The sequence below is a fragment of the Triplophysa dalaica genome, chromosome 4, assembly GCF_015846415.1.
Source record: "Triplophysa dalaica isolate WHDGS20190420 chromosome 4, ASM1584641v1, whole genome shotgun sequence".
In the NCBI taxonomy this organism is placed as follows: domain Eukaryota; kingdom Metazoa; phylum Chordata; class Actinopteri; order Cypriniformes; family Nemacheilidae; genus Triplophysa; species Triplophysa dalaica.
In genome coordinates this window covers 15,805,197-15,821,157 of record NC_079545.1, presented here as the reverse complement: position 1 = coordinate 15,821,157, position 15,961 = coordinate 15,805,197, and the positions used below count along the sequence as shown (strand labels likewise).

The window sequence follows — 15,961 nt, the reverse complement described above, 5'->3', positions numbered from 1 at the left end:
GTAAGTCTTTAGCGATTGAGGATTGGTTCTTTTCCGGCTTGGAAGAACCTCTTTTGCCAGAAGGTTCCACATTCCCAATTTAGAGTAATAAAACTGCACCGTCTTGTTAATAACTGTAATCTTTGTTGTAATGCGCTTCATGAACACTAGATGGTGGTAATAGTGATGGTGTGCTCGCGGCTCACGCATCTTAGCGGTGAAGAAGACTATCGGACCATGTACAAGGTGAGCATTAAAAACTTGGCTGATCTGTCAATCTTACCCTTGTTTTGGGTCGTCCTGCTTAATACGCTGGATTTTGTTTTATGCGTGCGCTTTTCATTACTCGATACACATTTACAATGAGTTCAATCGACTTTGCGTGATTATAATAATGGGAATTTATTTTGGAACTTGAAGAGATCATCTTAGGACAGGAAATACAAGGACACCGGATAAGATAAAAGACCCTGTGAACTTATTATGTGTTTTAAATATGCCTCTATGCTCCAATTATATATATATCAAACATGTGATTCACGTTATTGGTAAAGTCAAACTTTTATACCTCTTGTGGAACATAAGCGATTTCACGACACTTTTACTTTAATTATATCAAGGAACGGCATTTTCGACGTACTGTCTGTCATGAGACTATTTAACTTCAGCTGCAAACCTTTTTATTTAAACAGTGATCTTTTTTAAAGTGTTCTGGTAAATGTTATCTTCAAAAATAAGGAAAATATATTTGACATCCATGTTTGTCGATTGACAGCTGTAGCACCACATGTGTCCGCTAGAAAGAGACAAAACACTTTAAGGAGAACCAAATGTTCTAGAAATATGTTGGATTAAAGATTTGATTGATCAGCTCTGTCTGACTTCATAACGAATATTTTCTAAAATAGTAAAACCGAGAGCAAAAAACACAAAGGATATGGATTACCCATGCATTGGCCACAATAAGCTTTCCTGTAGCTCAGTGGTAAGAGCAAGGTTGTGGGTTCCATCCCAGGGCATTGCACATACCTAAGTATAGATGTATAGGTTACTGCAATGTAAATTGCTTTGGATAAAAGCGTCTACCAAATACGTAAATGTAAATGCACGATAAAAGTTTGACCTGCATGTGCTTCTGCTCTTCGAAAAATAAACAGTGGGTTTACCACAGTTACTTTAGTAACTACAGTATTTTTAGTAATGGTAATATTAAAGTATAAAAAACGTAATCACCACACTTTTACTAAAAAATAAAATAAAAAAATAGTTTGGGTTTCACTGAAAAGTGTTAAAAAACAAGGTAGTGAGACTTTGAATGTTCTCAAAACAACTCTGTGTGGGTACTTTATGTCAACGTGTGTGTGTGTGTTTGTGTGTGTGTGTAAAATAAGAAAGAATAAGAAACATACAGCATGTGTTGACACTCAATACAAACTACCTAGCCCGCATAAAGACACCATTGTGAAGTTGTGCAGTGTTTCAGCTTGACCTATAAGGGGTTTTGGATCAGTAAATTCCATCTGACTGGTTTATTTATGTCCTTTCTTTTCATGGTGATGTTGTGGATGTTTTTATAGGTGGGAGGGGTAGCTGGAGTCTCGGGGGCTCTGGGAATGTTATCGGCCTCTTTCCTGGCCGGCAGCAGTGATGATAAACCCAGCACAGCTCTGAGTGTGGACGAGGTACAGTAAACCCCCCCCAAAAACACATAATCTAACCAACAATTTTTTAACTATTTAGATCTTAACATTTTTAAATGGACAACTAAGCCAGTTTTGTTGTAAGAATATAAACAAACCAGAAGTAAAACGTTAAGATGGATGGGATGTTTTGCAATCCTATAAATTTTAATCTGAAATCTAGACCAATATCTATATTTATTTCATTATTTTCGTATTGCAGTGTAACCGTTATGTTTTTCTCAAAAACATCGCTTTTGCAGTTGTCTCTCTACACGACACCGCAGGAGAGGTTCAGATATGTGGAGCCTGAGAGAGGGCAGGTGGAAGAACGTGTCGCCACATTAAGAAAACTGGCAGAGCCTTATACAGCCTTGTGCCAGGTAAAAACTGTCAGACTAGACCCTGTATTGATAACAGCTGATCATTATCATAGAATAATACCAGAAAGGTAGATCAGAACCCGATGAGCAGTGGAGGGGTCTTTATCATCCTAAAAGAGTTTTTTTATTACAACACATAATGCATTGCATGTTTGTGCTGGCTAATGCATCTGGTCTGCATGACATTTCTAACCAGAACAAATTAGGCCCTTTTCACATGACGTCACGCATCTTCCGTTCTGCCACGAAGCAATGTAGCGTTACTTCCGCTAGCGCCTCAGAATGGACTTAACCAAGTCACTTGCACAGCTGCCACAAATACAGCTAGGTGATGTACAACATCTTGCAGACAAATTTTTGCTTACGAAAGATCAAAGCTAGATAAAGGATACAAATTCTTTGTTGAACAGTACCTGTTTGATTATGAAGGTATGTGTTTTGTTTTCTTTTTGTGTACGCGAAGATGCTAGGATAAGTACTTGAATACATGATCTGTCAGGTTTTTTTTCACTGTTCTTAAATTCCAGCACGACGGCAAAACGGAAGATCTTCTTCTTCTTCTTTTCCTTGTTGTCGCTGACAAGACCGATGTTATGATACACTGCTTTGCAAAAAGGCGGAAGTTCAGTTATGTCATTGTGAAAAGGGCAAATCCATTCTCTCTGATTTACACCCAAAATTCATTCTCAACACTTTCTTATACAAACCAATAATTTCTTTAATTTGGTATTAAATAATGTTGTTAAAAAAATATTTGAGTAATTGTGTGGATGAATTAATGTATCTAACCTAATTGCCTTAAAATGTACTCCATTACTAATCCCTTGATTATCTCTTTTTATTTCATTTCATTATGTGGGATCTTTGTCAGAGCTGCAGTCTGTAAAATATTACATTAAAATATAATTCCTTTCCATTCTTTTTTGATTCGATAGATTTTGGTATTTTTAGTTAGTAAATAACAGAAGCTCATAGTAAATGGACTGTAGCTCTTTCATTCATCATTCCTCACATAATGAATAAGAATCATTTGACATTCATGATTTGGTTCCTCTTCATTTCGGTTCTGATTTGGCCGTCTGGTCGCTGGGGTTCTGGGTCGTGTTCAGCAAACAGCCGGCTCAGCCAGACAGAAAGTTCAGGTACAGATGAGCACAGACATCAGACATACAGTACAGAAAGAAAGCCGGCGCACCTCCTAATTTTCATTCAACTCTACAGGCTTTCTGGAATTGATTAGTGTGCCTCTACATTATTATTTCTCATTGTTGTTAAGGTGGATAATACACAGTCACTTCATTTCTTTAAAAGATTTGGTAGTGCAACTCTCCAGCTGCTATCAGTTGTATTGTGTGATGTTCACAGGTGAATCTGAAAGATGATACTGAGTATTGAAAATGAAACAAAAGTAGAGGAATGATCTGATGAAATGTGATATGAGAACATTGCAGATCTCAGCTGATAGGAGGTTTGATATGTTGTCCGCTGTCGCTGTGACCTCATTGTCTAGCTGAATTTAACTTCCGCACACACGAGCAGAGTACGATGAAAAGCAGAACAGCCTTTGGTAAAAATCCTGCATCACTTACAGACCCAGATGTGGGGAATGGTTTTATTGTTTTTACGCATATTTGTATTGAAATATGGACATTGCAAGATGCTTCTGCAGTAATACATTAAATTACAGAGGCTGAACATTTCTCCTTAGCTTTTGTTTTATCTTATCTCTATCATTCATTCATTATGCATTTATAGCTGTTGATATAAAGATTGTTCAAGGTGAACTTTTGTAAAGTATCAAAATCTTAAAAAGCTATAAACCTAGAGACTGTTAACCTAGATTTCAACCAATAAACCTTTGCACTGGGAAGATGTTGAATTTCAAAAAATGAAAGAAATACCCTTACTTTGCTTTGTGTCAGTTCCAAACTCGTATTATTTTGCATTTTCTTTGATATATTTAAAAGAACATGAGTTTAAGTACAAACAAAATCATACAGTGAGAAAAATCTGCCAGGTTTATGGTATTCAATGTATTCAAAATCGCATTAATTCCTTGGAAGAAAGAGTTCGGAAATGACCAGTAAATAAATTGCATTTTCATTTTGAGTGAACAATTACTTTCAGAACGACAGAGTTTTTCTGTAATGTTCCTTTAAGGTCAGTTTGTGTCTATTGCTTAAGCTTTAGCATTTATCTATTGTTTTATTTAAGCATGTAGATATGTGTTTCTATAAACTGGAATTTTTATTTCTTGTGTTTGCATTGGAACCCAAGGGTGTCTATGGAGCAGTGAAACTCAGGTTGGACAGTACTGTACAGTTTGGACAAAGTAAGTGAACACACACATATAAAGGAAACATGCTTTACGTGAGGCATAATCCACGGCTAGCCGAACCATCTGACATGAATTGGAGGATTGTTTCCTCCACTAAATCCATGAAAATCCTTTAATGTGGATTATCCCGGTTATAACATGGTCATTTGCCAAGTAAAAAGCTGTCATTGATGTTTAATGATACATTTTTGATCAAACAGGTGAAAATTACAGTTATTTTTGTTAGTGGCTTGAATTACATGTGCATTAAATGGTTTTAATGCACACTTTACAGCCAATCAAAATCAAGTATTTAAACAGAGTAGACCATGGCATAAACGCTGTAAAAACGGTATCAAATATATTAGCTCATTTAAGCTTAAATGGACAGTTTTCCCAAAAATGAAAATTCTGTCATCATTTACCCACCCTTGAGTGTTCCAAATCTGTATAATTGTCCTTGTTCTGTATTTGTAAGAATGCTTGTAACCAAACAGTTCTTGGACCCCATTAACTATCATAGTATACTGTAGGAAGAATAAACAAAGGTAGTCAAAAGTGCCCTCAGAACTGTCTGCTTTACTACATTCTTGAAAATATCTTCTTTTGTGTTCAACAGAACAAAGAAATGTATAATAATTCCTACAAAGGTAGTCAATGGTGGCCAAGAACTGTTTGGTTACAAGCATTCTTCCAAATATCTTTCTTTGGGTCTTTAGAACAAATAAATACAGATTTGGAACAACTGGAGGGAGAGTAAACTTTGATAGAATTTCAATTTTTGGGTGAACTGTTTCTTTAAGTATAGTACAGTGTTTGTTAAATGAAGTGACTCTTATGCTTTGATTCAGATAACTATGCCTACCTGAAGAACCCTCCACCTGAGTTTTACCCAAGAGCGGGGGTCATTGGCTTCGCTGGGATCATTGGACTTTTCCTTGGAAGAGGTAGTGTAATGTTTAAATCCGGCTTTTGGGCATAGCTTCAAGCAGCGGAGGCCTGAGATCGCAGCCATTCACACCCAAACAATCTATCTAAGGCACTTTTGTCGACATGAGTTTTGAAGCTCAGAGAGTTAGCGTGTCTTCATCCAATTCACATTATCACATTGTATTATTAGCGGCTGATTTTGAGGTTTGTTTATGATGCTCTTCAGGGTCCAGGCTGAAGAAACTTGTCTACCCCAGCGGACTCATGGCCGTGGCGGCGTCTCTTTACTATCCAAAAGAAGCTGTAACTATGGCAAAGGTGCGCCTGTATTCATTTCACCTGGGTTTTATTTGTAACGGTTAGTGTTAGATGTCATGGTGTAGGACAGCGTGTCAACCCTTCGCTCCCGCTGAGACAAGCTTCAGTGTGATTGACAGGAAGGGTGAGGCTTCCATTATGTTCCACAACATCAGCCCAGTGAAAAACAGCAGATGAAACGCATTCCTGATGTCTCCCAGGGACCGAAGCTCACGCTGTAAAGTGCACAAACACAGGGGTTTTATTATTACAAGTGTGTCCATATTGATTATGACCTGTATGGACAGTGGAAAGCAGTCCGCACCCCTCCTGTTATCTTTTACCATCATGTGTACCGGGTGATTAAAGGTTTCAACACATCATTGCGAAAATAATCACTTTTAGAGGTTTAATGAAAATCAGTCTCTGGAAAACCATTTATTGCTGCGTCTCTCTATCCTCTGTCTGATATGCTGACAGACACGTCCTGAAAAGCCAGCGGGGGTCACTGATTAAATCATAGAACAACCCAAAAATAAGCAGATAGAACTATAGTTTTCACACTTTAATTATTTTTTTTTCAGTTATAAATTTAGGTCCCTTCAAATTCACAACGGTGTCAAAGGGTTGCTTGTTTATTTATTGCATTAGGTCCAATACGGTCGTGACTTTCAAAGCTAAGTGTGTAAATTAGAAATTCTGCTACAATTATCTATTAATGATCTTAAGAACCTTCCCTCAACAGGGAACAGGGGACACTATGTATGACTGGGCCCTGCAGGCATTTGTAGCTGTGGAGAACTTGTTAAAAGATAAGCCCAGAGTTCAACAGAAGGTCAGTTTTTTCTCCACTTTTCCAAACTTTCTCCTATGTGCAGATGGTTTTGTGTCATGTTGTTGTGTGTTTTAATAGGCCGGTCTAGCCGAAAAGAATTCTAGTGGAGACACCAAAGCTTAAGGTACAAAAAAGCACAGAACTCGACATCCTTATCCATCCTTATCCACCCATAATGATTTTAACATACACATTAGTGATTGGAAACACTTTTTTATATTCTGATTATGTGCAATATTTGTATGATATATTGCAATACAGATGATTAACAATATGTGATTTATTGCAAATTTATTTTTTATAATAATAGACGTCTTTTTAATCCTGTTGGTTTAGCTACCAACACGTGACCTGTGTGTTCCTAATTCCCATAGTTTTAATGTGATATTAAAATTAAATTTTATAGTTTTCAGAGAGAGACCCTTTCAGTTTTTAATAATTCACATACAAACATTCAGTTAAACCTTAAATATTGTCAGTTCTGTAACAAGCTTTATGTGCAACAAAAATGTCACAATTTAACTATTGTTATTTATAACATATAGCATATAAACATATATATATTTATATATATAAATATTGTGATACTATCGCTTTGTGAACCCAGCATAGTGTATTTTTTCACATTCTGAGCTGAATGTATCATTCATTACACTCCTAAAATGTATTTTATTAGTTAACCAAATATCAAGTGTAGTTCATTCAGATTTAAGAAGTATACAGTATTTGTTTATCACATAAATTCTCACAAACTTCTGTTTGAAAAGTGGTCTGCTTTGGGCAGTGTGATATAGTGCTTTCCTTCTTTTAAAATCTTCACAATTGCTTTGGTATTTTTTATATATCTAACCCAGTCACATTCTACATTTTTAGTGTCATTTAAAGTAACACTTTCGTTGGACTTTTTTGTTTGAGAGAGATAAACTGTCGTCTTCTTGTTTGCAGGTTCTTGCTTCTTCCGGATGATTCGGTGACAGTGTGAGGGTTTGTTGTTGCATTGCAAATACAGGATCTCCCATGTCATGTTTTTGCACAACCTGCTTCCTCTTTCATCTGTGAGTCATCATAGAAGAGTTATTGGTGTGAATGTTTTAGACTACTGCGATTGTATTATAAAAGCACTTAAATAAATGTGATCTTGTGGTTTGATTTCTGAATGTTAAGAAATGTAATGGTGCTGAAGGTCAGAAATGAAAGTTGACTTTATCAGGTTGGCGTGTTGTGTCTGATCGTTCAGAACTTCCTGTTCCTTTGCATAAAAACTGTAACTGTGGGAGTTTGAGAACCTCTGAGCTACTTTCAAATTTAGAGGTAGCCTATTTGGGGCAAAGTAGCCTACGTGATGCAGACATTTCAAATGTGTGCCTAAGGGGGAAGTTTTGCTTACTAAATATAAGAGAGCTTAAAAACAACATGCAATCAAAATTGACCTTTGGTTTAACTACCAGAAACTATGAAACCCTCTCATTAAAATGTCATTTTGATTTGGACTCCAAACGTTAATTTTTGGTTTATCCAAGCCCTTTTATTTTTAAACCCATTCCCTTTAAACCACCTGCCATAGACAAAAACATCATATCCTATATTGCATTTCAGAAATCACTCAGTAAGTATAATACAGAGATAAAATGGGTTGTTATACTCTTTCATGTTGACTATAAAATCATAGCAGCAATTTCAAGTACTATTAACATGGATTTTGACATTGAAAATTGTTCATTACAGCCCCAAACTGGTTCCAGACACATGAGTTATTTTATATTCTTTTCTAGTACCAATCAGCGAGTCATTTTTTCATTCTCCAAGTAAACACTTTATTGACCGATACATTACAGTTGTAATCACAGTCATTATTCATGAACATTATAAATTAAACCAATCAAAAGCATAGAGGAAGTCTAAAGAAATCCCTGTTTATTGAACATTGTCTGCCACTTGTCTACTTGGAAGACATCTTGAGTAGGTTGATCTTGTCGATCTCGTACAGACGCCATCCCTCCTCGCGCGATAGGTCAGAGGCGCCACGTCGCTTGTAGAACTCGATGGACGTTGTGTTCCACTCTGCCACAATGAAGTGCATCCCGCTACATCGAGTTTTAACTGCCGTCTGTGGTATGTGAAACAGAAAAAAAAATGATATTCAACTATTCCAGTTATTTTTCATTCTTGGCAAATAGGAGCCTTGTTTAGATGGTTTTGGATATACAATGTCTAAAAGTACAACAACCAAAACCAAACTAAAAACTAGCAGTGAACAAAACCATTTTATCATGGTTAACTGCACTATAAATGTGCAGTTTTTAGCATTTATGATGATGGACCTTCAAAGATGTAGTCTATTTGTTATAGAGACTTTAAAGATAGTAAATTAAAATAAACACTATGGTGTTAAAAACAGCATGTCCTTCCATTAAACCTTATAAAATCTATTGGATTATAGATTATGAAAGGATTTTTTTTACACTACCGCAGTGAGACATTCCCTCAAATCTACTGTGTTGTGCTGACAGTACACACGCAAACCATTTAGATTTGTTTGTGATTCTGTCTTACAGTATACTGTGGGGGTGTTGAGTGCTTTTGTAAACACAAAAACGTTTCAGTAAATGACTGAAGTTTCATTTGGGTTTATTTTGTTTTGATTTTGTAAATCATGTTTAATTATTTACCTTTTAATTATTCTTCGAAAATGGGGTGGCAGTCTAACTTTCATATCAGATTTGTGGCATTTTTGCATATTTAATTTCTGACACTATACATTTGGCTTATGTTAATTGTTTACGCTTTGTTTAATTTAAGCTTGTCCCAATTTGCAGTATTATGTATACCTCACTCAGAGTCCTTAATATTTCAGAGCCAATCCCATAACCTGTAAATGCAAAGAAGATATATTAATCTTATGTCAAAGAGACCTCATGTGTAGTTTTAAATCTATAGCCAAATGACAAAACAGTGTCTTCAGCTTCATACCTCTGAACTCCTTCATAACATAGAAGTCCTCCAGATACAGCAGCTTCCCGATCCAGGGGTCATAGGTAAAGTAGTACATGGCAAACCCAATCACTGTATAACCTAAACAAAAAAAACACCACACATTCCTAAGGATGTGTACTTTGCTAATGTATATGTTTTGAGTGTCCAATATGATTTAAAAAGTTAGAACACTATGGTTTAAAGAGCTTAGATTCAGATTCCGAAACAAAAAGTAAGGCTGGAATAATTGGCAGCCTCGTGATAATGCGGTTCCCGATAACGGGAAGAATGACGTCACCAAATGACGGCGTAAACGTCGACGTATCATTAAAGGTAAGTTTGTTCATTTCAAGATGGTAGCCTATAGTTAATATTAAATATGTGACAAACAGTGATATGTTTTACTTGCCCTTTATAGACTGGCTTTCTTTCGGTACTTCTGCGACGACGCAGTGATAAAACGGATGATCTCCGAACCCGTCCTCCAGTAACTCTAAAATATATAAACAAATTATTTACAAATGTACTCAAATATTGAAAACTGTCATATTGTTAATGTGAACGGTTTTAATGTTAAAGTCCTATTACTGGTTCACACGTCACGTACCCTTCTCGGTTAGAACAACCTGTTCCTCCATTTCCTCAAACTTCGCAAGTTCCTAAAATCAAACAGGGTAACGTTACAAATGTTAACCGTTGAATGTCTTCAAACTAACTTAAGCACAAAATTACTTCAGATTGTTTAATAAAACTATATTTGAATATATAGACGACATATGAGACAATTTACCTTTATGAGTCGCAGTATATCAGACACGTCTTTGGGCTCGGCTTTCCGTAATATAAACATTTTTTCTTCTTTTACTCTTCTTCCCTTTTCTTACTAGTCCTCGGTATGTGAAATGCAGTAAGATTTGTTTCTTCATTCGCTTCCAAGGGGGTTGCCCTCAGCAGAAAGTACGGGTGTCAGTGAGCTATTACATGTAAACTGAAGTCGCTAGAAGAGTCTGTCAGCTACGCTTGTTGCTAGCACGTCTATATGGAGAGACGGCGTGACATCACCGACCGGATGTAGTGACGTTAGTTTAGTCTGTAGTTGACTCACGTCGCAGTCGCAGCGAGATGACCGGTCTAAACCAGACAAGAAAAGAGCTGCATTCTTGCCAAAAAATGCTCTTAAAAAGTCTGAGACGCTGTTTCTTTTGCATTTTTATTTTATAGTATATTACAACCTAATATTATTATTCTACACACAATTGGTAGGCCTACCTCACTTGGTTATTTAGGCAATACAATTCATCACTAACGACGAAAACAATGGCAACCTTGGCAAGTATTTTGAAGTAAGACCATGTACATGGATACGATTCATTCTCCATGGTTTAATAAATAACAGATTTTAAGGTGGTCTTAGACATTTGAATCCCATTGTGTACAGTACGTCTTTACCTTTACTGTACCAAGTTGTTTGTAAGAGAACTTAAAAACCTAACAACTTATAGGCCAAACTGTGATCATTGGCCTGTGCCCTTTTAGTTCTATTGTTTCAATCTATCCAAATAAAGGTTTATGATGGATCTCATTTTGTACTGTACACTTAGGCCTACATTGTATTTTTTTACTTAAAGAAAAAACCTACAGTATTAAAATGCCAAACCTACATTTTGTGTTTAAACATAATTTGCAGGACCACAGAACCTCCACTTAGTCATAGTCATTTGCATTAGACAAAACCAATGGATCATGGTCTATAAATTGAATACTGCTGCTAGTGTACTAATGGAGCTGTGTAGTATTTTTGTCAATACAGATAGATAGATGATACTTTATTCATCCCTTGTGAACAATATACTGCAAAGAAACTTTTCAATAGAGAAAACTGCATAAAACGAAATATGCTTAAAAAAATCCAGGAGGACATATCAGGATATATGTCACCAGCACATGATTAATGTGATAAAAAATATTATTCACAAATTTAATGTTTATTTAAATATTAATCATGATAAAAATGTAATCACATAGAGCTTTTTATCATTTATTAAGCATTGGAAATACTTTAGATACATTTGAAAAGATTTATCCTTCCTGCAAAGAGATCCTCTACATCACAAACTATCTATGTATTTGACTTTTTAATGATTAATGGCACAAGAATCTTTATCTGGCCTGTTGTTTTGAATGGGATACATTCAGCACTCACTCATTCATATCCGCTGGAATTCTTTACGGGAGACCAATAGGAGGAAGTTTCTTATGACGACACTGATTCTGAGTGATTACCAGAACCTTCATCCCCATCACAGCATGTTTTCATGTAAAAACTGATTTATTCACTCTCATGTTTAAAACCTGTAAGTTCTTCTGGGAAGACAATTGAATATATCTTGAGAAATGTCTCATGGTTCTGTCTCTATGGCACTCAATGGTTTCACATCCTTTTTTATGTTCTGCAAAAGAAAACCTTTCAGGTTTGATGTGACATGCGGGTAAGTGAAGAAATTAATTAAGGGGTGAATATCCTTTAATATCTGGAAATATAACATGACGATTGTCATTTACAGTTAAAAATGTTAGGGCTGCAGTAAAGAATGTCTCCATATGAATACGTCCGTAAGACAGGAAGACAATGTTTTTTTAACAGTTATGTTTCCTTAGATCAGACAAAGGCTTCACAGCCTGACGGAAACGGTCTTTCTGTTGGGTTTGGGGTGTAGGATTGTTTTACACAGTGGCTAAAAACTGCAAATCATCTTTTCCTGTTCCGGTCACTATCACTCAGTTTATTTCACTCAACATTTACAGACACCAGCAGTTTAATTTAGTTTTGGCTTCGACAGAAGGTAAACAGGATGAGATCTCATATTGTGTGTCTGGAGCAAGTGCAATCATAACAGACAATCAAGTTACCATACATCGTGAAGACACAAACAACTCTTTAAACATTTAACGTTTTCCTTATAAAGTTAAAGATCATGTGGCATTCTGATTTAGAGTAAAAAAAAAGCTTGGATGTATCATTCTGAATGGTCAAAAATCTGTTCACTTTAGTGGACACAATAAAGAAGGGGCTGATCATGGATATAATACTAGAGATGAATTCGCCAGCAGTCTCAGGGACATAAGCTTCATCTAGAAACTGCATCCTCCCAACCTCACGTTCACTCCTCATCCGTCATCTTCATCAGGTTTTGTTTGTCAATCTTGAAGAGCCTCCATCCTTCTTCCAGGGAGAGGTCTGAAGCCCCACGCCGCTTGTAGAACTCGATAGATGGTTTGTTCCACTCCGCCACGATGAAGTGCATACTACTACAGCGCGTCCTCACGGCCGTCTAGAGTACAGTAATTGATCAGAGTACAGAGATTTAGCACAAGATATACTTCCATGAGGAAGATTAGAAAGCCATATAGTGTTAGATTATTAACTTGCGATTATTTTTTAACTCATAATAAACACCTTGAGCTTTGTCAACTACCTTACATCGGAAAAACATCAGAAGCATTGCTTGTACTATGCAAACTAAAATGTCATGAAAGGGAAAATAGATGATTGATAAAAACTTACATTACTCAGTTTCTTCAGGATTTCAGAGCCAATTCCGAAACCTAGTGAGGGAAGAAGGTAAAATTTAGTATTTAAAAGGACAATATGAAAACCATGCAGAAAAACACAATAGTCATACCTCTGTATTCCTTCATGACATAGAAGTCTTCCAGATAGAGCAATTTGCCAATCCAGGGGTCATAGGTGAAATAATACATGGCAAACCCAATGATCACATGACCTGGAAAACAGAAGCCAAACGATGACTAATGTTTCAATCAGTGGTACAAACAGTATCTTGGAAAATCACAAAGAAGGAATCGTTTGGAAAGATACCATTTGTTTGTTTGAAATTTGCATTGGATTTATTTCATGATGTATTTACAGGGGATTATGGGCTTCACAACCCTTCCGTACACCATAGTCACAGCATTCCAGATTTCAATTACTCTGCCATTCACTTGAATTTCCACATTCATTCCAGTAGGGATGGCAATTGAATCATTTTTAAAATACGTACATATGACGTCTGCTAAATGAATAAATGTGAAATGTGTGAAATCCAATCATAGCAGTGGGCAGTTTACTTCCAAGTCTTCGATGCGGCACGCCCATTAAAACCGAGCCGGCCTCAAAACCCGGTTAGAAAATAGCCTATTACTTATTGATTTTTATGTTTTTTTTAATGAAAAAACAGCATAAGTAGACCACATGCAAAAGTATAAAACAATAAAAAAGGCCAGTTTATGACACCACGAAAAGTTAAATGTGCAAGTTCTCAAAATGTCTATCTGTTTTTAATTCCGTTTCTTGTTCGCTACATGTCAGTCAAATTTAGATCTACATAAACATTTTGAGGTGATTTCGTGTTCGAGGATAAATAAAAAAAAGAATGTTGATTAAAGGTGATGTGTGTCATTTTTCCTCCAGAAGCTCCATCAACATATTTGCAATAAAACCCTTTTATCTGACCAGACAATGAATATTCCCGATCCAAACAGATCAGGATAGACAGCCTTTATAGAAAGTCAACCTTTGAATGCCTCATTTAAAGTTTGCTATGTATTTTTAACTAGGATAAAAGTTTTTTAATGTCAAGAAAATTACAAACGTCACCTTTAAGGTATTGTATGCGTAACATGGACACTGTTTTGCATCAGCATGCATAGAAATATTTTTGGTGTAGTGTCTGTATGAATTTATACACTTCTGTTTCTACCTCACTTGAAAAGTGGAGGAGTTTATGTATTGAGACTCAACAAAAGTGACAAGGCTGGTGTCTTACCATCAGCACTCTGATGCTCTTTGGGCACATGGGCCACTATACAGTGATAAAATGGGTGATCTCCGAAGCCGTCCTCCAGGAGGTCTACAAAACCAAGTGTGAGATTAGAAAGCACTTCACGTATAGACACATAATAAAGCAGGAGAATACAGCACTTATTGACAAAACTGATGGCTCATGCTTTTAGTCTTAAGGATTGCGAATGCTATGAATGGTATTGCATTAAACATGCTTTACCTTCTTCAGTTAGAAGAACTTGACTCTCCATTTCTTCATATTTTGCCAGTTCCTTATGTACATTTTTTAAATAGGTTAGAAATTCTGAGCAGATCAGTAACATTCATTGACAAACAAATCTTTAAAGTGCAGTGCAGAGTTTTACCTTTATGAGTCGCAGTATATCAGACACGTCTTTGGGCTCGGCTTTCCGTAATATAAACATTTTCTTCTTTTACTCTTCTTCCCTTTTCTTACTTGTCCTCGGAATGTGAAAAGTAGTAAGATTTGTTTCTTCATCCGCGTCTCAGAGGCTCACCCTTAGCTACAGGTCTGAGGTTGGATCTCTCCTGCTAGAAAAGGCATCCAGGGTTTGGTGTGATGAAGACAGCTGTGCTCAAAGCTCGGAGCTTTCCGCCTTTTATTGATGCTCTGAATGCGCATAAACACACAGGCCACTCCCGCTGCAATTCTGTTTGTGTCCGTATCATACCCTTCCTGAATCTACAGATAAAACGTCCTGATCATCCCCCGACCTTCACCCAATGAAAGCAATACAGGTTAATGTTTAACCTTCTATAAAAACCTGTTTAAAAAGATATTCTGATGTGACCCTGGATCACAAAACCAGTCTTAAGTAGCACATGAACATTTTTAGTAAAAGTCAAAAATAGATTGTACGGGTCAAAATTATAGATTTTTCTTTTATGCCAAAAATCATCAGTAGATTAAATTGATAAAAATAGATACCTAGGTATGTCACAGTCTTGTTTTTATTAGACGTGCAATTCGTAACTTTGGTGCCATTATTATCATCGAAGCTCAATTTATAAGTAATTATTACAAGCTTACATTTGTGATTTGGACTAATTTGTATTTACTTTATGTAATTACTGATTTTTGTTTATTTTTAACCAAAAATATGAAGATTGCAGTTTTAGGAGTAGTTTCTTAAAGGCTACATATTTTCTATTCAACAATACAGAGATACTGCGAGCATATGAGCTACAATTTAGTTATTTAAATTCATCAACCAAAAAAGTCATCCACCTGAAAGTTTGTATGTCAGTATTTCTGAAATGACTTTACATTTAATTCCTATTTAATCTAGCTCCACAGGTCTGATCTTGCATTTTGCACTATCATGGAGACATACCCCTAATCTTTGGCAAAAACTGCACAGAAAAAAAACAAGAATATGCTATGTTAAAGATCCTTTTTGTGGGTGCAATGAAGGCTGCTTGTGTTTACACAGAAAACTTTGCATGTATGACATCAGGGGTGAGCTGTGGTTAAAAAAAGCCTGCATTGTGTATATCTTTCATTGACATACTGTACATCATGTGGTGGCACAACCTTAATTTTATTTAAATATAAACTACCGTCACAAGAAACACATATATTTCATTTCAGGCAAGTACGTTTAAATATATTCTACAAAGATTCAGTGTTGGAAGATATTAAAATGCATGTTGTACTTCACGTACTGATTTTATATTTCTCTTGACACGTGACAACAGCAG

At 36.1% G+C, this 15,961-nt stretch overlaps 3 protein-coding genes across 4 annotated transcripts; 1 reads left to right on the top strand and 2 right to left on the bottom strand.

Annotated features, from left to right (window-relative positions):
• The first annotated feature begins 72 nt into the window (after positions 1-72).
• apooa (apolipoprotein O, a) lies at positions 73-7,569 on the top strand. 2 transcript variants are annotated; one of them, XM_056746385.1, is made up of 10 exons: positions 73-225; positions 1,557-1,661; positions 1,922-2,041; positions 3,151-3,183; positions 4,319-4,373; positions 5,210-5,305; positions 5,515-5,606; positions 6,331-6,420; positions 6,499-6,544; positions 7,366-7,569. In XM_056746385.1, exons 1-9 carry the CDS (start codon positions 151-153, stop codon positions 6,541-6,543), a joined length of 711 nt encoding a protein of 236 aa, XP_056602363.1. In that variant the 5' UTR covers positions 73-150; the 3' UTR covers position 6,544; positions 7,366-7,569. The 2 variants fall into 2 exon arrangements, with proteins under 2 accessions (XP_056602363.1, XP_056602364.1); XM_056746386.1 differs by lacking the exon at positions 3,151-3,183.
• Positions 7,570-8,209: 640 nt separating this feature from the next.
• On the bottom strand, positions 8,210-10,421 carry LOC130419551 (diamine acetyltransferase 1-like). Its single transcript, XM_056746388.1, has 6 exons — positions 10,184-10,421; positions 10,001-10,052; positions 9,803-9,886; positions 9,391-9,492; positions 9,249-9,289; positions 8,210-8,527 (listed from the first exon to the last, which is right to left on the bottom strand). The coding sequence occupies exons 1-6, from the start codon at positions 10,241-10,243 to the stop codon at positions 8,360-8,362; spliced, it is 507 nt and encodes a 168-aa protein (XP_056602366.1). The 5' UTR covers positions 10,244-10,421; the 3' UTR covers positions 8,210-8,359.
• Positions 10,422-11,417: 996 nt separating this feature from the next.
• On the bottom strand, positions 11,418-14,926 carry sat1a.1 (spermidine/spermine N1-acetyltransferase 1a, duplicate 1). The gene is made up of 6 exons (XM_056745960.1): positions 14,605-14,926; positions 14,460-14,511; positions 14,223-14,306; positions 13,077-13,178; positions 12,959-12,999; positions 11,418-12,725 (listed from the first exon to the last, which is right to left on the bottom strand). The coding sequence occupies exons 1-6, from the start codon at positions 14,662-14,664 to the stop codon at positions 12,555-12,557; spliced, it is 510 nt and encodes a 169-aa protein (XP_056601938.1). The 5' UTR covers positions 14,665-14,926; the 3' UTR covers positions 11,418-12,554.
• Between the last annotated feature and the right edge of the window lie 1,035 nt (positions 14,927-15,961).